At 47.7% G+C, this 25,253-nt stretch overlaps 2 protein-coding genes across 9 annotated transcripts in view; both read left to right on the top strand.

Annotated features, from left to right (window-relative positions):
* Cars1 (cysteinyl-tRNA synthetase 1) overlaps positions 1-8,469 on the top strand; it is a 46,721-nt gene extending 38,252 nt beyond the window's left edge. For all 6 annotated transcript variants that reach the window (XM_021633847.2, XM_021633857.2, XM_060383150.1 and 3 more), the window contains 5 exons: positions 2,590-2,670; positions 3,673-3,740; positions 6,752-6,811; positions 7,263-7,346; positions 8,168-8,469. In XM_021633847.2, the coding sequence (XP_021489522.1) occupies positions 2,590-2,670; positions 3,673-3,740; positions 6,752-6,811; positions 7,263-7,346; positions 8,168-8,302 (428 nt within the window). In that variant the 3' untranslated portion in view covers positions 8,303-8,469. The remainder of the gene's footprint in view (positions 1-2,589; positions 2,671-3,672; positions 3,741-6,751; positions 6,812-7,262; positions 7,347-8,167) is intronic.
* Positions 8,470-17,871: 9,402 nt separating this feature from the next.
* Nap1l4 (nucleosome assembly protein 1 like 4) overlaps positions 17,872-25,253 on the top strand; it is a 36,054-nt gene continuing 28,672 nt past the window's right edge. The window contains exon 1 of one of the 3 annotated variants that reach the window (XM_021633823.2): positions 17,872-17,968. The gene's annotated coding sequence lies outside the window, so the exon portion shown is untranslated. Of the gene's footprint in view, positions 17,969-23,932; positions 24,195-25,253 lie in introns of those variants that run through there. The other 2 variants (XM_060383135.1, XM_060383125.1) reach the window with 2 other exon arrangements.

Genomic DNA, 25,253 nt, shown 5'->3' with positions numbered 1-25,253 from the left:
AGCGGCCTGGGCTATATCCTCTGTGAGTCATGTAGGTGACAGTAGCAGGCCTCAGACCTCTGACTGAGTTCAGGCAGACATAATTTATTAAGGTTGATAGAGTATTACAAAAGTAATCTTCAGATCAGCTCTCAGCATTCGGTGCAGGACTCCTTGTGCGGCTCCACCGCCCCTATCTCCCCAGAGTGCACCCCTCACTGTCACAGTGTTGCTGCTGCTGCCGCCAACTGCCCCATTCTGGCCTTTTATGGAAGATGGCATATTTGAGGTCTGTATGTGCCGGAGCTGGCATGTGTTTTGTTCCTTCTCAAGGCTTGGTGGATTGCTGCCTCCTGTTCTTAGATCTCACTTTCTCTTCGCTCCATTTGATAGTATTTGTGAATGGTACTGCTAATGACAGCACCCAGGCACTCACTGGAAATGGATTTCAGTTTTTCTAGGCTTGCCCATAGAAGTGGGAGTGTGGGGTGCCTGAGTCCCTAATGGCAATAACTAAGGAGATGCCAGCTTATCCGTGGGTTCTGAGCTGTGCCATGTGCACAGGTTCTGGTTTCCTATCTCCTCCATTTTCTGGATCAATCTCTCTCTGCCTTCTCTCTCTCTCTCCTCTCTCTCCCCCTCCCCCACTTAAAAATGTGTGTGTGCCTTTTTGCATGCATGTTTTAGTGTTGTTCTTTAGGAACCATCCACCTATGAGACAGATTCTCTGACTAAGACCTGAGGTTTGCCAATTCAGCATGGCTGATGGGCCAGCAAGTAGCAGGGAGCCATCTCTCTGGTGCTAGGATTATAAGCTCACAGCATCACACCTGGCTTTTTTCATGGGTGCTAGGATTCGAATGTGGCTCCTCATGCTTCTGTCCCCAGCCCTCTTTTTTCTTTTTTCTTTTCTTTTTTTTGTTTTTTTTGTTTTTGTTTTTTTTTTTTTTTTGTTTTGTTTTGTTTCTCTGTGTAGTCTTGGCTGTCCTAGAACTCGCTCTATAGACCAGGCTGGCCTCGAACTCAGATGTGCCTGCCTCTGCCTCCGGAGTGCTGGGGTTAAAGGTGTGCACCACCACTGCCTGGCCTTCTGTCATTTTTTAATTTTTTGTGTTTACTTACATGTTTTGGTGGTGGTGATGAAGCTAACTAAGGCCAACCTGAAAGGAGCCCACAGACTGCAGACGTTCATAGTTCTAAGCAGAGTTTGCCTCAGTAGAAAGATCCTGTACACAGAGCTGGCAGCCTGACTGACCTGTGCTGTCTTATTTCACATGCCGCAGCTCTGTGAGGTTGTGGCCGTAGAACTAGTCTGACACCCTTGGGTACATTTCCATCAGGAAAAGGCATAAGAACCATCTAGGATCAAAGCCTTTAGGACTCTGGGTTCCTAAGTGCAGTGGGAATTGGAGTGTGAGCCTGAGCAGATAAGAGAACCTGTGCTGTGTCTCTTATGGACCATGATGCTGGCCTTACAAAGTCCATTCCCTTGAGTTTTTGGCTTTCCAGTGGCTGTCCTTTTGCCCTCCACAGAGAAGGGTAATGCCCTTGGTCATTGAAAGTACTAGCACCAACAGAGAAACCAACTCAGAGGTTAGGAATGTTCAAGCCTTCAGTGACTGGCCACACCCACAGTCCTTTGATTCCCATCTGCTCTGTTTGCTTGGCTTCTCTATCTCTTGCTCTTTTCCTCTCAGTCTCTGCTGCGTGTTCTGACTCAGCCTTGGAGCAGCCACTTGTTGTGGTGACTGGGCCAGGTCTGACCAGGCTCAACAAGCTCCCTGTGAGCCAAATCCAGTATCATCTCTGAGGTAGTGTGCAGGTCCCTTTCCCTGTCTATGACCCCTCCATATCTTCACCTGGTGATCAGACTAGACTCATACCTCCAAGTGAGACGAGCAGCAACTGGAGGGCTACACAAGACCGCGTCTGAACCCTGGACACCCTTTACTCTGATTACATTCTGATTTGGTAGGGCATTCAGAGCTGGAGGGGATCGGTTGCTGAATCTTACCAAGCAGCCAAGGAGCTCTTAGCCCCCAGACGTATGACAAGACTGCTGAGGTGGGTCTGTGGCTAGTGTGTGAGGTGACAATGTTAGGGGAGGGAGGAGCCCTTTAGGACATCAGGATGACTCAGGGCAGAGTTCCGGAATAAGTGTAGCATTGAACTAGAGACATGCCTGAGGGGACATGGCCTCAGTGCTGAGCCAGGCTGGTGATGACCATAGTTTTGGATGTTATAGAGCCTTGTCATTGTGGAACAAAACTTGTCCACACCTGGCTCAGGACAGCCAGACTTCTCCCTCCTCAGTGCCTCTGGGAGCAGTCCACAGAATGTTGTCAGACAGGTCCTGGCTCGCAGCACTAGTCTGTAGTGCTAGAACAGCTGACTGTCCTCATTAGACCCTATGGGCTCACCATAAAGGTGGCTGTGGGCCTTGCTGTACCTTGGACTTCTGTGCCAGTGGTGGCATGGGTAGCCTCCTGGCTTCCCTGGCTTCTCTTGAGATCTGGCAGCCGCTACCCACTCGCCAACACTGGAGGAAGCATGGGTTTGGGGGCCCTATGTTTTCTGAAGTCTATGGGAGCTGCTCTTTCTTGCTTACAGTCCTTGAGGTTCTGCAGCTCAGTGATGCCCTCCGGGATGACATCCTGCCTGAGCTTGGGGTGCGGTTTGAAGACCATGAAGGTGAGTGATCTGCTTTCTGTGAACAGGGCGATCAGCTGGGCATAGGTGGGTGGTGAGAAGGATGCTAGGAGGGAATGTGGGACAGCAGTAGTCTAGGGGTTCAGGGGCACCAGCACATTCCTCATGCGTGGCTGAAGAACCCCAGGCAGAGTAGGTGTCTTCTCAGGTGTTCCCTGCTCCCTTACCCCATCTCAGGAGGCTTAGCTCATTACCTGTTATGGTGACAGGTTCATTTCCACCAGGGACCTGAGCAGATGTTACTCGTTTTCTACTTGCAGGTGACCTGCCTTTTCTCACACTCTTGGGGGAGGCAGCTTCATGTACCCCAGTCTCACTGCATGCTTTCTGACTTTGTAGAGCCTTTTACTATACAGGAAAAAAAAATCCAACTTTTTAATATTCAAAGAGTCATGCAGGGTAGGAAGGAAGAGCTTGTTGGAGGCCACTTGTGCTTATCTGAAGGTGGTTGACAGCAATGGCTGATGTGAGCATGCTGTTCATTTCCTTCCAAGGGTTTGCTAAGCACTCCAGAAGTATCGTTTTTCCCGATAAGAAGAAAAAAGACAGTGGAAAGTACAGTCTTTTGAGACAGCATCTTATTGTATCGCCCAAGCTAGGCTTCAACTCATAGCAGTCCTCCTGACTCAGCCTCCCAAGTGCTAGGATTGCAGGTATAAGCCAGTATGCCTGCTAAAGAATTTAATGACTTCAAACAGGCAAAGCCTTCCTATTTTACCATGGTTTTGTGTTTTTGCAATGCTGGGATGAAATTACAGGGCTTCGAACAGAGCTAGGCAAGCATTCTACCCCTGATCTGCAACCCAGCCCTGTTTTGTTATCTTTTTACCAGTTTTCTTCACCTGGCATCGATTTTGTCTGTGTGAGCCAGGAGGTAGGGTCTCCCAGATCTCTATGCAGGAGCGGTTGGTGGCCCTGGCCCACAGGCTCAGGGCCAGCGGGCTGCTCCACAGTCCCTGCGTCTCACTGATTATCTGCTTTCAGGACTGCCAACAGTGGTGAAGTTGGTGGACAGAGACACTCTACTGAAAGAGAAGGAAGAAAAGAAAAGGGTTAGTAAAGGTGAAGAGGTGGAGCTTGACTTCACTGAAAATGAAAACACTAACACTTTTGGATTTTTCTGTTGTTTTAAGAATGGATGTTTGGGGACTGGAGAGATGGCTCAGCAGTTAAGAACACTGACTACACTTCCAGAGGATCCGGGTTCAGTTCCCAGCACCCACATGGCAATTCACAACTGTCTGACAGGGGATCTGACACCCTCACATAGACATACATGCAGTCAAACACCAATGTACATAAAATTAAAAAAAAAAAAAAGGATGTTTGGGGCTGGAGAGATGGCTTGGCAGTTAGGAACACTGGTTCGTTTTCCAGAGGTCCTCAGTTCAATTCCTAGCACCCATAAGATGGCTCACGACCATCTGTAATGTGATCTGATGCCCTCTTTTGGTATGCAGGCAGACGAGCAGAGAGAACACTCATAGCCGTAAAATAATGGTGTTACATACCTTTAATCCCGGTACATGGGAGGTAAAGGCAGGAGGATCTCTGAATTTGAGGCCAGCCTGTTCTACAGAACAAGTTCCAGACCAGCTAATAGGGCTAAAATCCTATCTTGAAACCACCCTCCACTCCCCCCCAAAAAAAAATCATGAAGAAAAGTTAACTGGGTAGATAACTACTTCAGAAAAGGGACCCCGTGTCTGGGTGTGGTGGTACCTTCCTTTAATCCCAACACTCTGGATACAGAAGCAGGTTATCTCTGCTGTGAATCTCCATGAGACCAGCTGGGTTTACATAGTTCATTCTAGGCCAGCCAAGGCTACATAGTGTGAGCTTGTCTCCACAAAATATAAAGGGGGCAGGGGTGTGCTGGAGCCAGCCGGGCAGAGTCGAACGGTTCTTGAGTTGGGAGTGAGGATTAATATTAATAAAATAAACACACAGCACACAGGAAACTTTTTAAAGGTCCAGACAGCCACAGCAAAAGGCAGGCTGCTGCAGCAAGCAGTGCCAGCAGCAAGTCTCAAGTCTCTGCCTCCAGCCCTCTGACCTCTTTATTTTTGGAGTTACTTTTAGCCAGTAAAACATCTCAGAACAATAGGTTTGCACAAGGAGCCTGAGGAAGAGGTGTGACCCTCACAAGCTATCCCACCTGCCATCACAAACAAAAGGAGATGGATTTGCAAGTTCTTCTCTGCCATTAGTAAAGGACTCCTAAAAGCCATCTCTCCACCGAGATTTAAATATCAAAGCAGGCTGCTGGAGTCACGGCTCCCTGCAGGGGTGGAGTCAGCCTTTTAGTCTATGGTGTTTTGTTGAAACAGGGTCTCTTTTATCTCAGGCTCAGGATTTAGCCAACGCTGGCTTTGAACTCTTAATTCTCCTGCTTTCTCCTCCCAAGTGCTAGGATTACAGGGATGCACCACCATTCCCATTTCAAGTGACCTGTTGTTACTGTTGTTTCTTAAATTTTTATCTAGTAGCCAGGTGTGGTGGTGCACACCCGTAATCCCAGCACTCAGGCAGGCAAAGGCAGGTGAATCTATGTGAATTCAGGGCCAGCCTGGTCTGCAAAGTCCAGGGCAGCCAAAGCTACACAGAGAACTCCTGTCTGGAAAAACCAATATATATATATGTGTGCGTGTGTGCCCGTGTGTGTGTGTGTGTGTGTGTGTGTGTGTGTGTGTGTGTGTGAGTGTGTGTGTGTTGTTTGTTTATTTATTTATTTTAATGTGGTGTGAATATTTATTGGGGGTGACAGTAGGCAGGGTGGCTCAGCCCTTAGTGCAGCTTTTCTCATGGCTGCTGGTTTTTCTCAGTTCCTCCTGGTTTCTCTTGGTTATACATCCCAACCCTTTAAAAAAGCATTTCTAGTTATGTGTATATACGTGAGAATATGCCACAGATGTCTATAGAAGCCAGAAAAGGACACTGGGTCCTGACATTGGTGCTAGGAAGCCTTTTGGGCCTTCTAAAGAACAGTGAGTACTGTGCACTCCTAAGCCATCTTCCAGCCCCCATCCCTTTTTAAAGATTGATTTTTATTCTTATTTATGTCCAAGTCTGAATGAGTATATGCCACATGTGTGTAGGTGTCCACGGAAACCAGAAGAAGGTATCAGATCCCCATGGAACTGGAGTTAACAGGTGGTCGTGGCCCACCTGAAAAGGGTGCTAGGAATAAAACTCTGTTCCTTTACAAGAGCAGCAAGTGAGTTGACTCTAAAGGCTCCACCCTCTTCTTGATGAGTTTGAGTGCCCACTTGGCCTTGGAGTCCTTGATCAGTTCCAGGGCATGAAGCCACATACCTCTGGAGCATAGCCTACAAGAACTTGGCATGTTCAGTGAGGTGATAGCTTCTTTGTCACCTTGTTGAGGCCGACAGCCCTTGAATGGCAGCCCTGACAGGAAAGACACTACTGTCTGGAACAAGCGACCTGTTCTTAAAAAGGATCCCTCAGCTAAAGTGAAGCTCACCACTTAGGAAGCATGTGTGTGCCACCTGGCTTCATCTGGTGCCAAGTGTCCTGGGTGCTGCCATTTGCCCTTCTCGGTCTGCTTGTCCTCTAAGTGTCCCTCTCCCTGTCCCCGTTCTCAGCAACGGAGAAGGCTCCTACATGAGGACTTGGGTATCAAATTTGAGAAAGAACAGAAATGTATTGTTGTAGTAAGTATAGTGATGTATATCTCTAACCTCAGTACCCAGGAGGCTGAGGCAGGAGAATTACTATGAATTGCAGACTTACCTGAGCTATATAACAAGACACTGTTTCAAAAAAAACAAATGAACAAAAAAAGACCTGGTGCAGTGAATGGACACCTTGGAGTCCTTTGCATCATGGGCCAGGAACAGGCAGGCAGCATGTTGGGAAGATAATAGCTTAGAGAAGAGACTCAGAGCAGCTCTCCCAGGGACCTTTGGGAGAGGAGCAGAGTTGATAGTTGGGAGTCTGAGAGCTGACATTGAGGGTTAAGGACAAGCACCGCGCAGGTAGGGCCTGGCAGGACAGCAGGGTGGGCTCAAGAACACATCTCAGGCATGTGCTGCTTCCCTAGGCTGAAGAAGAGAAGAGAAGAAAGAAAGAGGAGGCGTCCAGGAAGAAACAGGAACAAGAAGTAACTGTTTCACTTGTCTGTTTGGGGGGCAGGGTCTCCTGGGCAAAAATCACACTTTGGCGCCTGCCACACAGTTCTCTGTGCCTTCTTTGGGCTTGGACCAGGCACCCTGTGGAGCCTCCCAGAGGGAGCTGGCCTCGGCCTCCACCCCTCGGATGGTGCCCTGGCATCAGCAGAGGACAGAGTGTCTTTGGAGGGTCCCAGTGCCAGCAGTTCCATAGTCCTGCCACCTGAGGATTGCTGCGTTCCTCCAGGCCTCTGGAGTGGATGCTTAGGTGGTCTTTGGCTCCCTGCTTTTGGTTTCCCTCCAGTCTTCCTGCCTCCTAATGTTGAGTTTAAGGGCATGGAAGCCATGTGGTGGAGGAGATAGAGTTGGCAGCATGGCTGTGGGCAGGACTGTGTACTGCTTTGACTATGACATACATGCTTGTGTGTATGTTGTGTGCTCCAGGCAGCAAAGCTGGCCAAGATGAAGACTCCACCCAATGAGATGTTCCTGTCAGAAAGCAACAAGTATTCCAAGTTTGATGAAAATGTAAGACAACCCCTCACTCTTCATTCTCCAAGCTGGAGTCCAGGAACTTTTGGCCTTGAGCCAGTGGGTTTCCTGTTTGGAGTGGGCCTCCATCTGGGACCACCCAGCTCCTATCAAGGCAAAGGCTAACCTAGGCTGTCTGCCATTTATGTGGTGAGCTCTGGTCCCTGGCACTGGAGGCTGTGACCCCAGTCCCAGTTTAATGTTACAGAAAAAAGAATCTGTAAGTTCTTCAGGGACCCTCCCAATGGCCTTGCCCCCTCCCTGGAGGTGTCTTTTGTCCCTTAGGTGTCTCTCTATGGGCTCTCAGATTGATCACTACATAATTGCCTGGCCACCTCTGAGCTGAGAAGTTATAGGCGTGAGAGAGACTTTGCTCCTCACCCTGAAAAGAGTGCTCCAGATTCTTCTCCAGTCTCAGCCCCTAGAACCTCACTGCCAGAGAGGGTGGTGACCAGCCAACCACAGAGAGCTGCAGCGACACATACCTGTGATCCCAACACTTTGGAGGCAGGAGGATCTCAAGCTTGAAGCCAGCACCTATGTTTTGCTTTGTTTTTGTGTTTTTCAAGACAGAGTTTCTCTGTGTAACTCTGTAGACCAGGCTGGCCTCAAACTCTGAGATCTGCCTCTGCCTCTCAAGTACGAGGATTAAAGGCATGTGCCACCACTACACAACCAGCCTCTATCTTGAGATCTGTTCCCTATCTCAAAACCACACCAGATAGATATGGCCAAGTCAGGGAGAGAGGTGTTTCCTGTCAGCAGGGATGGGGACTGAAGGGCAGAGGGAACTGATGGCATCTATGTGGTCTTTGCAGGGTCTGCCTACCCATGACAATGAAGGCAAAGAGCTGAGCAAGGGGCAGGCCAAGAAGCTGAAGAAGCTCTTTGAAGCCCAGGAGAAACTGTACAAGGAGTATCTGCAGATGGTGCAGAACGGCAGCCTCCAGTGATGCCGCAGCAGCCCAGAAGGGTACCGTTGCCAGCCTGGCCACCGTGGACTGATGACACACCTACTCAGGCCCCATGCCCTGATCATGTTTACAGCTGTTCTCACACCTCAATCAGGCAGCATGGTAGCAGCTCTGGGACACTGATAATAAATTCCAGTGAATGGTGAGGCCTGGTCTGCCCTGTCAGCACTTGGAGAGCTGGCCTACGGGTGCCTGGTCAGCAGCTTGCGACTTAGGCCACCTAGTCACTTGAGCCCCTTCAGCCAGTCTGCCCGAGGAATTTCCCTCACATTGGCGAGTTGGGCTAATCTCTGCTGTGTTGGCACATTTCGTGGTATTGGAGTAGGAAAAAGGCCGACTCAGCCCAATGGAACCCCCTGAGCCCCAGACAAAAGCCGCTCAGTTGGCTCTCTGACTTCAATAAACACACACTGCGGGTTTCCCAGAGCAACTGACAGGCTGGCAGCAGGACAGTTGCCCTGTGGGGTGGAGCTCTGGCAAGCTGCCTGGGTCTACTGTTGTGACAGCAAGCCCAGATCAGCACCACTGGCTCGTAAGATAAGGGGTCTCTAGGTCTAGCCTTAAGTGTGTTTCCTCTCCACCTGCTCCTGCCTGTTTGCTCACCCCTGCTAAGAAGCATGCCGAACATGTCTGGCCTTCTCTGATAAATAAGGCCACAGCCAGCCTTCCTGGCACCTGTAAAGGCTACCTCCAGAGGGACCAGGGCCAGGCATGGATTCCAGATGCCACAGAGTCCATGTGGCAAGTGTGCTGGTGTCCACTGTAAACATGCTGCCACTCAGTCCCTGTGGCACTTTGTTGAGAACTGTCCTGGAGACTCCTATACCAGCCTGGGGTGCCAACAGGCATGTGTTGTAGAGCATAATAGTATGAGACTACAGGAAGCCATACAAGGTCTCAGTCGTAATCGTCTGGAAGCATCTGAGGTGTACACCTTGTATCTCTCTGGTCTCTAATGAGATACAACTGCATCTCCAACCTGGGAGATAGGGCTCCATGGGTACACTTCCTGAGAGGGAAGGCTCTGTCCGGATGGCTTTCTAGGAGCCTCACAGGTCAGCACAGTCCCTCCCTGGGCTTCTGTTTAGAAGCATTTCAGCTCTACCCATCCATGTCACCATGAGGAGATGAAACAGGTTCCCACAGACTGTAGGGGCTGGAGAAGCTGCAAAGCTCTAAGTCAGTCAGCCTGTAAGTAGTTGACTGTGTATCTAAACTGCAGGAGTGTAGAGGGATGAAATGGGCTGCGGCAGCTCTGCTGTGGGAATCTACAGGTATTGCACACATAGGCAAGACCACTGAGCTGCACCCCAGCTATAATCTGAGGCAAGGCAAATGGATTATTGGTGGCAGCATCCAAGAGTATTGTATAAGAGGTAAAACCCAGAAAGCAAAGAACAGCAGTGCATTGTGAGTTGGACAAAGCAGGATGAAGGCACCAACACAGTCCCTCCAGACAGTACAGATGGGGAAGCTGGCACAGTCAGGTAACAGGGCAGCCTGGACCTTAAATTTAAGCTGTTCCTCTCCTACAGCAGTGGGCACAGTCATGAGAAGTGGTCTGCCCACAAAGGCACAGGGAACAGTTTAGTGACACACAGCCACCAGCTAGGGGCATTATGCTAAGAGAGAAAGTAACAAATCTTCAAAGGTCCCACATGTCTGATTCCCAAGTGATCTTTTTTTGAGGGGGTGGGGGGGGTGGGGGTGCTGTTGTCAAGACAGTTTCCCTGTGTAGCCTTGACTGTCCTGGACTAGCCTTGTAGGCCAGGCTGGCCTGAAACTTAATAGAGATCCACCTGCCTCTGCCTCCTGAGTGCTGGGACTAACAGAACGCGCAACCATTCCCAGCTCCTAAGTGCTGTTTTCAAATCTAAGCTGCAGAGGTGGCAATGACAGGGCAGCCTGTTAACCACGCTTACTGCCAGTGTCTGCCTCTGGCATTGATCTCACACTCCAGTCATTCAAGATGGAACATTATAGGGAAAGTGCGTGTGTCGGGGTGGTAAGTCTATTACAACTGGTATTGCTGGGAGAGGAAACACACCCATACATGCAGAGAAATGAACACAGAAGTACAGAAGTTGAGGCTTCCAGTGGATGCCAGGCCCTGCCCCAACCCTGGTGACAACAGCCGGTGACAATGTTTCTGATACTGCAAGCTGCTAGTTTGTCATACTTGCTCATAGCAGCCACAGGAAGCAGACGGACAACCACTCACCACCCCTGCTCTCTGTAGCCAAAAAACCAGGTGTAAACTAGTTTTATTTAAGAAGTATTGCTCAGAAGTAATACAAAAGGCCATCTCGTGTGGAAAACAACTCAGTGGTGTAACTGAGGCTGGGGAAAATCAGTACGTCAGCATACCTAGTAGAACTGGAGAGATGCTTCAGTGAAGAGCATAGTTTGCTCCTCCTGAGGACGTGGGTTAGTACCCAGCACCTCTTCAGATGGCTCACAACCTCCTGTAACTCTAGCTTCAGGGGATCCAATGCTTCTGACTTCCCTGGGCACCTGCACACAGGTGCTCAAACCCATACACAGACAATTCAAAATAACTAGTAGACAGGATTGTCAGGTGTTCCCAAAACAAATGTCTAGGGTAGCAAATGTGTTGCTACACAGTGAACATGCATAGAAAGGTCACTTTCTACCCCTAACTATGTACAATCACCATGTCCATTAAAACTATAAAGGACACTATAAAGAATGCTCAAAACCAGGCATGGTGGCACACACCTTTAGGATCTCTGGTAAGTTCCAGGCCACCAAGGGCTAAACAGTCTTCCTATAGACAAGTGAAATTGTCACTATTTTGTTAATTTTGTTCTGAGACATATCCTCACCCTGTGGCTCTGGCTGCTCTGGGACTCACAGTGTAGCCTAAACTTGCCTAGAACTTGTGATTCTCTTTTCTCAGCCTCTTGAATTTGGGATTTCAGGCACAAGCCACCATACCCAGCTTGTTACCTAATCTCATAACAGACCATTGTACCAATGACAGAGTAGAATGAGAGAGTCCATCCAAGTCTAGCTTGCTAAATCAATGAGTTCCCTGGGCTTTCAGGAGCAGGAGTAAAGGGTAACTAAAGAGGCATAGACAATCCCAAAGCAGCCATCACAGATCCCACTCCATCAAGGCTTCCCCAGCAATATATGGATGGAGCCCCACGCCCATCATTAACTTTAACCTCTGTGGGCCAGCATCTGCCAAACGGCAGCTGAAGCAAAATTACATCCAGGTAGGTAGGAGGTGCAGGAGGAAATGGTTGGAATTCCCGATGAGGCTCTAATGACCTTCCTCACTACACCTTTAGTGGCATTGTTAACATTCCATCTTGAATCTCTTGGAGAAGGTCACAGCTACAGTTGAAGATGGTAATGGCTTTATCTTGTAATTTGAAGCAGACATCTTGAGGACAAAGCTGTTCTTCAGGGTGGTTGACTTTGCAGAGTTTTTCAGGTTCCTGCTGGAAAGTTCCGAGCCAGGCACTTACCAGAAGATGCCAGAGTACCCAGCCCACTAAGCTGAAAGACTCCCAGGAGCCTATCTAGACGGGGAGACCCCACTTCCCAAGGAACAGCGAGACCAGCCTTCGGATGCAAGCCGCAAGAGGTTTATTTTGATACACGGGTACCCGGGGCGACCAAGCCTATCGGAGGACTTGCGCGCCTCTCGGTTGGGGTGACGGGTTTTTATAGGGCTCGGGAGCAGGAGGCGCGGTTACAGGAAGCATAGTTACAGGGGTCTGATTGGGTGGTTTGAACAAAGCCGTAGTTAAGTCACGTACCCAGAACAGGGAAGGCAGGCGGGAAGGCAGATTGTGAGCCGAGTCACGTACCCACCCGGAACCCGGAAGGCGGGAAAGAATGCAGCGAGGTAGCTCTTGCTATACCGCGCCTACTCTACATAGTGTTAACAATCGCTGCTTATCTTTTGGTCTTTCAAAGCTGCACAACCCGCTACTAGCTGGAGTTCCCATCGGACGTGACCTTCGCATCTAATCCCTGTCAGTGGGTCAGCAACACCTGCTCCTGACACACCTCTTCTGTGGGCTCCCCTGCATTGAGTAGGGACATGAGCCAACCTGAGATAGTCATAGGTCCTATAATGCGTTATGCTGCTGGCTACTGTAGGACCTTAGCCACCATCACCTCCCCAGTCCTTTCCTCCAAAAGCCTGACACTCCTTGAGGTAGGGAGGTAGGGGCAGGGGACAAGTGTTCAGAGAACTGCATAATCAAATGGAGGAAGCAAGCAACAGTGATGCTGGGAGTTTGGGCTGGAACCAAAGGCTTCTCAGAGGAGCTGTCAGCAAGACTTAAATGATAGAAGGAGGGGCTGAGGCAGGAGCATGCAGACAGAAGGGCCTTTGACATTCTCAACTCTCTTCCAAAAAAAAAAAAAAAATACATTTTTGAGGCAGGGTTTCTCTGTGTAGCTTTACCTGTCCTGGACTCACTTTGTAGACCCTGCTGGCCTCCAACTCATAGCGATCCGTCTACCTTTGCCTCCCAGAGTGCTGGGATTAAAGGCATGTGGCACCATGGCTGGGTTCTTTCAAACTCTTACGAGGGACAGCCAAGGCACAGACAGCCCCAGGTGCAGGCAGGTGGCCTTCAGGTGGTATCTAAGCTACTATGTGAACCTATGAACTGGTCTTTTTAGCCATTCAAAATGCTGTTAGAGGTAGGTGTAGTGGCGCAGACTGTGCAATTCCTAGCTACTTGGGAGACTAAAGTTCAAGGCTAGTCCAAGCCATGGAGTAAGTTCAAAGCTAGCTTGGGTAATTTAACAAGGCCACCCCCCCCAAAAAAAAAAATACAGCTTGCTTAGCATGTGCCAAAGCCCTGGATTTAATTCCATGGGGGGAAAAGTTTCCAGAATTGGTCTTTAGCCCAGCATATAAATCCCACATTTGCATTGCTCCTGGCTGCCTCCAGCATTTACTTTCCTGAGCACAGGGCCTGTGGGGGACCAGATGTCCCCCATGGGCTTGGTGTGGGCTGAGCCACTTTGGGGGCTGGGATTAAAGGGATCTACTAGGCTGCAAGTTTCTGGCTGCTGGGACCTTGGGTGTAGATTCCATCTCCTGCTATTGCTACATATGTGGACAGGAGCCAGGGAGAACAGCTAATACTGGCCTCAAGCTGACAGCTCACCTGGTGCTGCTCTAACCCACCCAAACCTCTTGGAAGTAGGCACATGGGGAAACAGGCACAGACACTTGCTCGGGGTCACCAGCTAGGTAAGGGTCTGACCTGAGAGTCCCTACCCTTTAACCTCTGACATGTAGGACAACTACGAACACCCTGCTTTAACGTCAGGTGAGATGCACAGGGTCCCCCATAGTTCTGTTTAAGACCCAGTTCCTGGTGCCTATGCAGGCGACATCTGGAGCTGGCCCTAGAGAATGAAATCGTGAGGGTAAATCTAGGATTTGGACCTAAGGAAAGGCCATGTACAGACAGCCATGGGATTATAGTATTGCAAACACCAGCCAAGGAAAGCCTGGAGCCTCAGGTGGTGGAGGATTCAAGGAGGAGGCCCCTATCCCAAACCTCCTGGAGTATAACTAACTGCCACATATTCATTTCGGTTTAGTCTCCAAAGTACATTTCTGGTTAGTAAGACACCCAACTTGAACTACTTGGTTATACCAAGTCAGGAAAGCAGTAGAGCATTCTCAAAGTCCTTACAGATGGGAGGTTTGGGGAGAATGTTGCCCACTTCCTGGTCAAATCACAGCAGGGAAAGACCTCACACAGTCCCCCACCTCGGTCAGATTCAGGAAGCCAGCACCAGCTCCTATGGGGCTCCTACCTTGATGGCACCCATCCCAACACCCAGGTGGGAGAGATGCCGTGACAGAAAGTAGGCTTGAGACTTAGCAGGACTTGAAAATGCTGCTGTTCCTTCTACTTTCTTTTGTCTGTGCTTCTTCGCCTCTCTCTCACTCTCACCCAAAGCAAAGCATGGTGGTGAAGGAAGAGGAAGGCATGCCCATAAATAGTTAACTCAGTGGGACACAATCTGAATACTGTTGAGGTTTGTAACCAGCTGTCATGGCCAGCATTGCCAATGTAAGAAACTAGAATCACCTGGGAGATGACCCTCAGCATTTTATTCTTTAGGATAACTGATGTGGGAAGACCCCTCTTAATTATGGGCAGGAGCATTTCCTGGGGTTGGGGGGATCCTAGACTGTATGAAATAGCAAGTGGGCTGAGCACCAGCGCTGCTGTTTGTGACTGATTGTAATGTGGCTAGCTGGTTCAAGCTCCTGTCACCTTGACTTCCCCATCACGATAGACTGAGTGTACCTTGTACTGTGAGTTAAAATAAACCCTTTAAAGGGTGAAAAGCCAATTAAGACAGCAACCCCTGTTGTCAACTCCTCCAACAGGAGCCTTCAGCTTACTGGCTTGCACTGTTATAAACAGTGCAGAAAATTGTTTCAAAAGCAACCTTCACCAGACCAAAGGACTAATTTCCCTTTTTTTTTTTAAATCGTTTTTATTTCATGTGCATTGGTACTTTGCCTACGTGTGTCTGTGTGAGGGTGTCAGATCCTTTGGAACCAGAGTTACAGACAGTTGTGAGCTGCCATGTGGGTGCAGGCAATTGAATTCAGGTCCTCTGGACTGGAAGGGCAGCTCTTAACCACTGCCCATCTCTCCATCACCCAAAAGGACTAATTTCTATGAAAACAACTCATGCATCCCTTCCTGGGAATCCTATTTGCTAGCCAAATCAGATGCTTTTTTATAAACTGGCATGGGAAGGCTGGGCTGGTAACCCACTCTCTACCCCAGCCCTAGGCTATATAAAAGGACTACCTCCCTGGTCCCCTAATCAGCAGCAATGAAGAGATGTAGCCTAGCACTGCTACCATTAGCCTGACGAATTTCCTTCCACTCACATGACCTCCACTCACATAAAACTGGATCCTTGACTATGGTGCAAGAAAAGTCATAGTCCTGCATATGATGCAGGAAAAGTCATAGTGAATCAAAGTTAGCAAGCTTATTAAGCAGAGATAAATGGCTCGTGCTTTGGATCTAAGTGTAGGCATTGAGCAAGAGGGACAGTCTTGGATGAAAGAGACACAGTCCATATTCAAGACATGGAATGCAGTCTGCGGAAAGCCGGGCAAACCTACCTTAAGAGAAGCTTGTCGATATGATCCTGTGGCTAAGTCAGATTGCTCAGAGGATGTAATTTACAGCAACAGTTAAAGATTAAATTTAAGCCAAGTGATGGTGGCACATGCTTTTAATCCCAGCACGTGGGAGGCAGAGGCAGGTGGATCTCTGAGTTCAAGGCTGGTCTCTGGTCTACAAAGCAAGCTCCAGGACAGTCAGAACTATACTAAGAAAGCTGTCGAGAAAAACAAACAAAAATCAAAAATATTAAAATTTTAGTAAGGTTTAAAAATTAAGTAGTGTCATGCTTTAGACTCTTTCCACACACCTCTTCTGAGTACCTCTTTCCTTCCTTCCTTCCTTCCTTCCTTCCTTCCTTCCTTCCTTCCTTCCTTCCTCCCTTCCTCCCTTCCTCCCTTCCTCCCTTCCTCCCTTCCTCCCTCCCTCTCTTCCTCCTTCCTTCCTTTATTTTGAGACAGGGTTTTTCTGTATAACAAACCTTGGCTGTCCTGGACTCATTTTGTAGACCAGACTGACCTTGAATTCACAGAGATTCGCCTGCCTCTGCCTCCCAAGCTACCAAGCTCTGAGCACCTCTCTTAACCCTGATGCTTCAGCCTATATTCAAATAGCTTTATTAATCCAGGTATGGTGGTGCACACCTTTAATCCCAGTATCTAGGAGGCAGAAGCAGGCAGATATCTCTGAGTTCATGGCCTGTTTGATCTACACAGGGAGTTCCAGGACAGCCAGGGCTACATAGTGAGGCCCTGTCTCAAAAATATCAAATAATGAAATATCTTTATTAAACTTGTTACCAGTTGTTGGGGGCTGAGTGTTTTATTCAAGGAGTTGAAATAAAGGTACACATAGATTGTGAAGTAGCAAGGAAACTGTATACAAAAGGGAAGTAATATTATAGCTCAGAAATACTTTGTGACAGGCCCACAAGGTTGGCCTTGAATTCACAGAGATCTGACTGCCTCTGCTTCCTGAGTGCTGGGATTAACGGTGTGTGCCATCACAGCCCGGGGGTGTGTTGGGGAACTCTTAGACTTCCAGATGTATTATCAGGAGTGTGAATAGCCCAAACCAAATGGAGTCCCTGGCTGTCAAACTATTTTCTGTAGTTGTCTGCTTTAAGCACACCTCACTCCCTGAATAAAAATTAAGTTAAAACTGATGAGCTTATTTGCTTTTCTTAATTTTGCAAATAAAACTTTTATATAGTACATAGTTCCAATGTAAGGATCAGAGAGAAATAATACAGTAAAACAGTGCTGTAAACCTTTTGTCCTTCAGTAACGCACTTCATTTTAATGGAGTTTTGTTTATTTTTGAGACAGGATCTGATGTTGCTCAGGCTGGCCCTAAACTTGCTGCATAGTTGGAAGACAAAGCTGCTCATCTTCTCACTAGCACCTGTTACCTCACAGGTTCTGGGACTGATGACAAGCGGGCAGCACCACACTTCGCTTTGTTTTCAAACACCCTTTTTTTTAGGGAAACACACATTATCTGCAGGCAATTTATTATTAGTTTTTTAATCGGGTGTTGTCTTAGGGTTTCTATTGCTTCGACGAAAACACCATGACAAAAAGCAAGTTGGGGAGGAAAGGGTTTATTCAGCTTACACTTCCAGATCATAGGTCATCATTGGAGGAAGTCAGGACAGGAACGCAAGCAGGGCTGGAACCTGGAAGATGGCGCTAATCCACAGGCCATGAAGGGTTCACTGCTTACTAGCTTGCTTCAGCCTGGCTTTCTCAGCTTGGTTTTTTTGTTTTTTTCAATAGAACCCAGGGCCATGAACCCAGGGCCATCAGCCCAGACACCACCCCCAAAAGACTGGGCTCTCCCGCATCAATCACTAATTACGAAAATGCCTTACAGCTGGATCTTATGAAGGCCTTTTTCTCAATTAAAGTTCTCTCCTTTCAGGTAACTCTAGCTTAGGTCAACCTGACACGGAAAACCAGCCAGCACAGGTGTGTTGAAGTTTTCTGACTATCAGCAGGGTAGCCCCAGGCCAGGCAGACACTGTAGACTAAGGGCCCAAAGACCTTGAGAAGCAGGTGGTGCTTTTCCCAGGCTGGGGGTTGCAAGAAATCTGGGGAAAGCATGGCCAATAGGCCCAGGAGGAACAAACCCTACAGGTCGCAGCAGGAACAACAGAAACGCAAGCCCTAAGTCCTCCAGCCGCCCCTTTAAAGAGGCACGGAACTGCGCGTGCGCCAGTGTATACGTCATTACTCTATTTACATAGAGCTTGAGGGCTTTTGCTCGTTGCCGTGCCCCTCAACGGATTCTGATTGGATGCCGCCTCTCTCGGCGCCTGGGCGCAGTTGATATACAGTTCTATTGCTCATTCGCAGCCCGTTTTACTCGCAGAGGGCGGGACCTGGCGACGCGACCAATGGCAGGTAGGCTTGTTGGCAGCCACGGCGGCGCAGCCCCGGAGCGAGCTTAGCACGGGCGCCACTGCCGCAGGAGGCGCGAGGTGCGGTGCTGGCGGGTAACGGCGCGGCGGGCGGCTGGACTGGGACTGGGGTGGAGGAGGTGGAGGCGGGGGTGGGCGGCGCGGGCGGGCCGACGCGCCATGGCGGCCAGCAGAGGCGGGCGGCGGCCCGGTCGGCGGTCCGTGTGGCGGGTGGCGGCGGATGGCGGGCTCGTCCCTCCTCCGCGCCGCCCCGCCCCCGGCTGAAGGTCAGCGCGCTTTGTTCCCGCCGCCTAAGAGCGCACGCGACGCCGCGCAGGCGGTTCCCGAAGGGGACGAGGCCTCCCCAGCTAAGTGGGCCTGGGTGCGCCTTGTCTTAAACCGCGCCTGGGAAGGAAGGGGTCCACCGGGCCGCCGCCTCGCCCTTCCGGGCTTTGCATGGTCTCCGCACGGCGCCCTGCTTCGGCCTCACTTTTAGAGCCAGCGGTGGAGGCGGAGCCAGCTTAGTGACACACTGAGCCCTTCAGACCTTTGGGCCCCTAAAGGTTTGGGGGTCGCCAGCGGTACCCTCCTCCCAGGGGTATCCTTGGGGCACGTTGGCTTGCGTTTTTCTAACTCTTTCCTTTGCTGCCTCTTTGAGGAATTTCTGCGGTAGCTGCCTGCACGTACGCTACCATAACGGGCATATGCAAATTACCCAGCAAAAAAGCCCACGTTGTAGTTCTTGGTCCTAAAAGTTACATGCTTTTAAGTTACTGCCTCCTCCCTGTTATAGTAGCTGCCTCTTCTCGGTGACTAATCTCTGCTTACTACACATCAGGGGCTCCGTTAAGCTCCTGACGAATCTTTTAACTCCATTCACAATAATCTGTAATAGAGGTGCAACAGGCAGAGCATGCCTTAACAAGAAACGCCTGGATTCAGAATCGGTTCAGTTTGTGGAATATTTGTAGGTTTGGCAGATGAACATACCTAATCTGGAAATTCAGAATGTAGCATAAAGCTCAAAAAGAAATGGGGTTTGGAGTTGTTCTGAATTTTTGGCATAGGAGTGTCCGGGCTGTGTTGCAAATTAAGGCCTTGTTTGTTAAGTGTGATGGTAGCTTGTTTTTAAAGGCAGATAGATTTAAACCTGGCTGAGTGTTATAATAGATAAATATTTATCATTATGTAAGTAGCATTCGGATGAACAGTGAGATTCTGAGGAGGGGGGGCAGTGATAGGATTGGGATATAGTCCAGAATTAAAGAGAGATGATTTACCTGTCAGGGGCAGTGGACACCTGCATCATTTTAATGTTTTTGTCTAAAGCAGATGCTGTAAAACTCAGTTGTAGGTCTTTTTCTTCCTTGCCCGACCATTTATTGTTTTACATTGTTAACATCTAAACGTCTTTATTTTCATGTATTACTTTTCAGTCCTAAACTTAAATTAATATAGAGTAACTGGTGAAAATAATAGGCAGTTTTATCGATTCCTAGATTAAAAACCATCACCGGAATTCTGGGGGAGATGGATATTTTGGGGGATCATCTCAGAAAGCATGGCCATTATGGCGCTTGGATTTGTGTAGTTGAGAATGTAGAGTTTACCAGTGGGCAACAAAATACTTCTTCAGAGATGCAGTTCTTAGGGATGAGGTAGTTCATCTCTTCAGGCTGACCTTGTGCTTGGATCTTGAAATGTCCCAACTAATATAGGTGTGGCAGTACACACCTATAGTCCCAGCTGCTCTGGGTCTTTAAAATCAGTCTTGGCAACACAGCAAGATATTATTTCAATTCTTTTTTTTCCAACTTGCCTCTTGCTGTCTTTATGCTGTGTAGTTTAAGACCTGTACAGAGCATGTATTAGGTCCCTGCTAGCTGTCTTTATGTATTTTAAGGCCTGTACAGAAGTTTCTGTTGTATTCATATAATTTTTTTCTGCCAATACTTAAAATTTTTGTTTTGAAAGAAAAAAAAAATTAGGGGCAGGAGAGATGATGGGTTAGCAGTTAAGAGCATTGCATGCTCTTACAGAGGACCTAGGTTTGAGTCCCATTTCCTTGAGGTGGCTTCTAATGGTCTATTACTCCAGTTCCAGGGTTCCAACACCCCCTTCTGGCGTTTTCAAGTGGTGCACAGACAAGCTGGGAAAATACCCATACATATAAATAAGTTAGAAATTTTAAGAAAGTATTTTAAATCTGTGAAGGTCTAAGGGCCTTCTGTGTGAAGTAGGCAGACATGTGGGTATTTTTGCTGCTTGGATCCTGACCCAGGTGACCGGTTCTGAAAAAGAGGGAGTAGTTGTGATCTGTTGGGGACCACTAGCCAGTGAGTACAAGGTTTTCTGTTTATTTAAAACGGTTGTGCTATCTTATGTCGGGGGAGGTAGAAGCGGGAAGCTCAAGGCCAGCCAGCACCACAGCAAGAGAGAGGAGGTGTATTTTGGGCATTTAAATTGAAGTTGATGTCAGTTTGCTTCGATTACTGCTCTAGTGGAGGAAGCTGCTAGGGGAACCACGGGGACTTCCTCTTTTACCCCCTGCCTTTTTGGAGGACTCTGTTAGTGAACCATACTTGCGAAACTTGTTATTGATCACAGATTGGGGGCCTGTTTTGATGGGTAAAGAGCAGAGTCTTGCATTGGACTTTCAGGCATTTTGAAGACATAGTTAATGGTAGTGTAGTTTGTTTTCATTTAGCAGCCAGGCTTCCCCAGCCCTCTGTAGAGGCAGCTCAGCTGCCTTACGTTAGTCTGCTATTGAATTTTACAGTAACAGGAGGAACATTGTATCTTTGTAGTGTGGACCACAGAAGCTAGCTTTGTGAACTTTACCTTTTAATTCTGACTGCTTGCTACGTAGCCTCAAATTCCTTTTTCTGTGTTGTTTGTTCTGTCAGCTCTTGTAACTGAGCGTGCTTCTATCCTGCGCCCAGGAAAGGCAGTCTAGTGAGGTGAGATTAGCTCTGAGCTGATGTACGAAGTCACACTCACTCAGTTACTTCAGAGTAGCTTTATTGCTTTGTGCCATATTCATGCAAGATCTCCAGCACCTCTCCAGGGTCTCAAGTAGTAAATAGCGGCCTTGCCCTTCCTGCAGTAGGAGCAGGCAGAAGTAGAGTCAGATGGGGGCAAATACTTTTGAGGCACTGGAGTTTTGGGAGGTTGTAATTTCAAGTATGGGGAAAGGAAATGCTTCTTAATAAGATGGAGAGATAGCCAGAGCCAGGTTAGGAAAATGGCCCTCATCTCTGCTTGTGCACTTCTCACAACTTTTCCAGCTGCTGCAGCATTACCTCCTCTACCAGAGGAGTATTTTGCTTGAGGGAAAAAAAAAAATTTTTTTTCTGAAGCCTGGTGGTATGGCCTCTATAAATCTCTGGCGAGATAACTTGCTGTTTTCTGTTAGAGGTATTTTAGTAGATATTGTAAGCAGTTGTGACTAAGGAAATGTATTCATCCTGTGTCTTCCAAAATTGCTTAGGGTAGGCCAAAGTGTCCAAAGGGAGTTCAGTGCCATTGTACTTACAGGTACTTAAATGCAGGGATTAACTGGGCTGAGATTCTTGGCTACCCTGTTTCATACTAAGTCCTTTGCTGAGCCCTGAACTCTGAATTGAGTCGGTGGACATGCTCTGCCCTCCTGGAAGTTTCTCATTATTAGTGTTAAAAACACTGAACGAGAAGTTTCAAAAGCAAATAGAAAAGAAGGAAAAACAAAAACAAAAAACCACTTAGCACCTGCAGTTACCAATCTAACATACATCTGATTGCTTAAAAATATCATGGGCTAACAAGAAGGCTCAGCTGGCAAAGGTGCCTGCTGCCAAGCCTGATGACCTGAATATGTTCCATGGCCTCTGCATACTAAAAGGAGAGAATTGATTCCTGGAAATTGTCCTCTGACCTCCATGTATATGGCACAAACAACACCCCCCCACACACACAATAAATATGTAATAAAGAATTATACAATATTTTATTATTAGGGCTGGGGAAATGATTCAGTGTTTGAGAGTACTTGCTGTGTAGTTGCGAGAACCTCAATTTGGACCCAGGCATCTAAGTGGAAAGCCAGTTACGGCCTACCTAAGGCTAGCTTCAAGTTCAGTGAGACCGGAGAAAACAAAGCGGAAAGTGGGAATGCAGTATACCCTATGTCCTTTGGCCTCCGCACATGTGTGAACAGAGGTGCACATAGCACACACACATAAAATAAAACATTGTCAAATGACTATGTTACATGGAGAATTGTTTTCTTGGGGATTTTGTTGTTTCTTAGTTTTGCTTCAAACAGCACATCTGTTGTGTCATAGTTCAGAGGTTAGAAGTATGAAGTCAAGGCCATGTTATCTTTCAAAACCTGTAGTAACGATTGATGGCTGTGGTCTTTGTCTGCAGCTATATTACTTCAATATCTGCCTCTGTCAACACTTGTGGCTGGGGGGGTCTCCTGCTTTGTTATTGTTTTAAAGACAAGGCTCTGGCTGTCCTGGAACTTGCTATATACCTGATGATGAGTCACCACTCATTTATTCAGTGCTGCAGTCCAACCCAGGCCGAGTGCAAGCCTGGGTTGTTCAGGACAGTCTCACTGTATAGCCCAGCCTGACCTCAGTCTCACTCCTTCAGTGTCCTGCAGGTGTGGACTACTTCATCTGACTCCGTATGGTTTGCTTTGTATTTTTCTGAGAGGTTCTCTTGTCTCAGTTGAGGTTGGCCTTCATATTCTGACTCCATGGCTTCAACCTCCAGTGTGTTGAGATTATAGAAGAGCTGCCAACCTGGTTTAGTTAAATTTTGTCATACAGGCTAAATGATGAAGGAAGGCCATATACATTAGATTAGTAGACATTAAGTATAGTCTAAATTGTTTTAAACATAAGGTAAAGTCTTTAGTGTTTAGGATTGGATACCTCTACCCTTTTAGTTAAGGGCAGGGAACTAAAACAGTATTTCATACAGACAGGTTTTATAGTGTATCAAAGGCTGGCCTTGAACTCAGCAATTTAAAAGAGAAATGAATCTTGTGATTAGTAGCCCTTTCCTCCTTTTCTAGGAATGGACCCAGGCACTCTGTTGGGGAGTGGTTTGCTGCTGAGCTGCATCTCCAGCCCTGTTAGCAACACATTGTGATTGTCTGAGAATCTGAATCAGTTCCCTAGGGGTTTAAGTTTTACCATGTGCACTTAGGATAATAGGAGTAGTGATGAGCTGTGTCCATTATCTAGCCTCACTCACTTAGCCCTTTTACATGGCCCTAAGTTGTTACAAGTCAGTTCTGTAGGACCTGATCACACATCCTCAGCCTCACTGGGTCAGCTGTCATCTTTCAGACTGAGAACCAAGTTACTGTGCCGTAGAGTTTATGTGCATGCACATACATGGCTATGTGCTTCGTGTGGAGGTCCGAGGACCGGGGAATCTGTTCTCTTTGACCATATGGGGCCCAGTAATTAAACTCAGATCATCAGGCTTGGTGGCAAGCACTTTTATCCACTGACCCATTTCTCCAGGCTGGTTTAGGTTAGTAGTAATCATTTGCTTATCTTGTGTTAAGACTTTGAGGGCCTTTGACTTTATGAAGACAGATAATCTATAAAAGTGTAGGTTCTGTGAAGTGTGATGACACTCCGCAACTTAGGCTTTTCTTGGTCTTTCAGGGGTGCCAGTTGAGGTGCTCACAATTAAGAGCGCTGGCTCCTCTTGCAGCAGACATGAGCTTGGTTCTTATTACCTGTGCAGTGGCTCTAAACCACCTGCAGCCACTCCAGTTTCGGGAGGATCTGGTGTCCTCTTCTGGCCTCTGAGCGTGTATGCTGCACATGCGGGCATTCATATGCACAAAAGGCTTTTTGTTTGTTTGTTTCATCTTTAAGAAGTGGCCAGTTTAAAATTTGCTATTGAAGTTTAAAAAGGTTTTTTCTCTGAAAGGTTTTTTTGATGTTTGGAGCAAGAGAAATGAATCTGTAATTGGGCTGTTGTCTTGTCTTACCAAAAATAAAAGCAACATGTTGGCCCTGGAAGGGAACCTAAACCTCTGTAGTCTATTAACTTAGGTCCCCTGATGCCTGTCATAATTTAACTTGATTGCTAGGTTTTTTTGTTTTGTTTTGTTTTAAGACAGGTACTTCTGAACTGGGTGCAGTGGCACGTGACTGTAATCCCAGCACTCCGGGAGGCAGAGGCAGGCAGATCTCTGAGTTTGAGGCCAACCTGGTCTACAAAGCAAGTCCAGGATCACCAAGGGTATACAGAGAAACCCTGTCACCAAAAACCAAAGAGAGAGATACAGAGACAGGTACTTCTGTAGCCCAGGCTGGCCACTTGCCATGTAGCCAGCATAACCATACCTTTCAGGTCCTGTGATTACAGGTGTGCATCCTTGTGTCTAGCTCTTGATGCATTTTAAAAGTAGTTTGCCTGAGAAGGCTTTGAACTGTGGCTTAATAAAACCAGCATTAAACCTGTCACTTAGCCTTTTAAAGCAAAATGTATGTTTATCTTGTACCTGCAAATTGATAGCTCTTTGTGACTTTCAGTGTTTGGTAAATACAATAATGGATGGTGCTGGCGCGTGTTGCCTTGGTCTCAGTGTCCAGGGTAGGGCACTGTGTATGCATGGGTCATAGCAATGTGCAGGCCTGCCGTACCATTGTGGTGAGGCAGTTGAGCGTCACAGCTGCTTCAGGTGGGTATGGCTTCTCTGTTTTTTCAGTTTTTGGTCCTCAGACCCAGGTGCTGAGGAGTGCTGTACATCTGGGAAAGGGTGGGGGCCTACTAGTGTAGTCTAGAGAAGGTGCTATTAGTCATAGGTAGGTAATGGGGTACTGTATGTAGCCAAAGTGTAAGGAGTGAGTGCCAGTGTGTAAAACCAGCTCAGCAGTATTTATTGCTCATTTTTTAACCCAGAAATCTTGCCGTCTAAGTTAAGAAAAGCAAGGGATAGGAAGCCACATTTGACTAAGGTGTTCATGAAGACCACCAACCAAAGGTATATGGCAGAAAAGCCTTCGTGTTGGCCATCTGGGCAACAGTGTTTGCTGGCATTGAAAAGGGTGAGCTTTGTAGGGTGGGTGTAAGAATGTGGCCAGTGAGTTTGGCTAGATTTGTGGAAGGTTCTTTGGAGCTGAAGCTGGGTTTGAGAAGCTGCTGTGTTGCTGAGGGTTTGGTCATCTGCAGTACTGTGTCACCTTACTCTTTTTTGTGCTTCCATAAAATAGCTTAGGTTTAGTCAGGCACAGTTGCTAGCCTGGTCTACAAAGTGAGCCCATGACAGCTAAGGCTATACAGAGAAACCCTGTCTTAAGGAAAAACAAACAAACAAACAAAAAAACAGAAACCAAATAAATAACTTAGT

This window comes from Meriones unguiculatus, chromosome 1 (genome assembly GCF_030254825.1).
Source record: "Meriones unguiculatus strain TT.TT164.6M chromosome 1, Bangor_MerUng_6.1, whole genome shotgun sequence".
Lineage (NCBI taxonomy): Eukaryota > Metazoa > Chordata > Mammalia > Rodentia > Muridae > Meriones > Meriones unguiculatus.
Note: the sequence above shows the minus strand (reverse complement) of the source record. Positions and strands in the feature narration are given on the sequence as shown.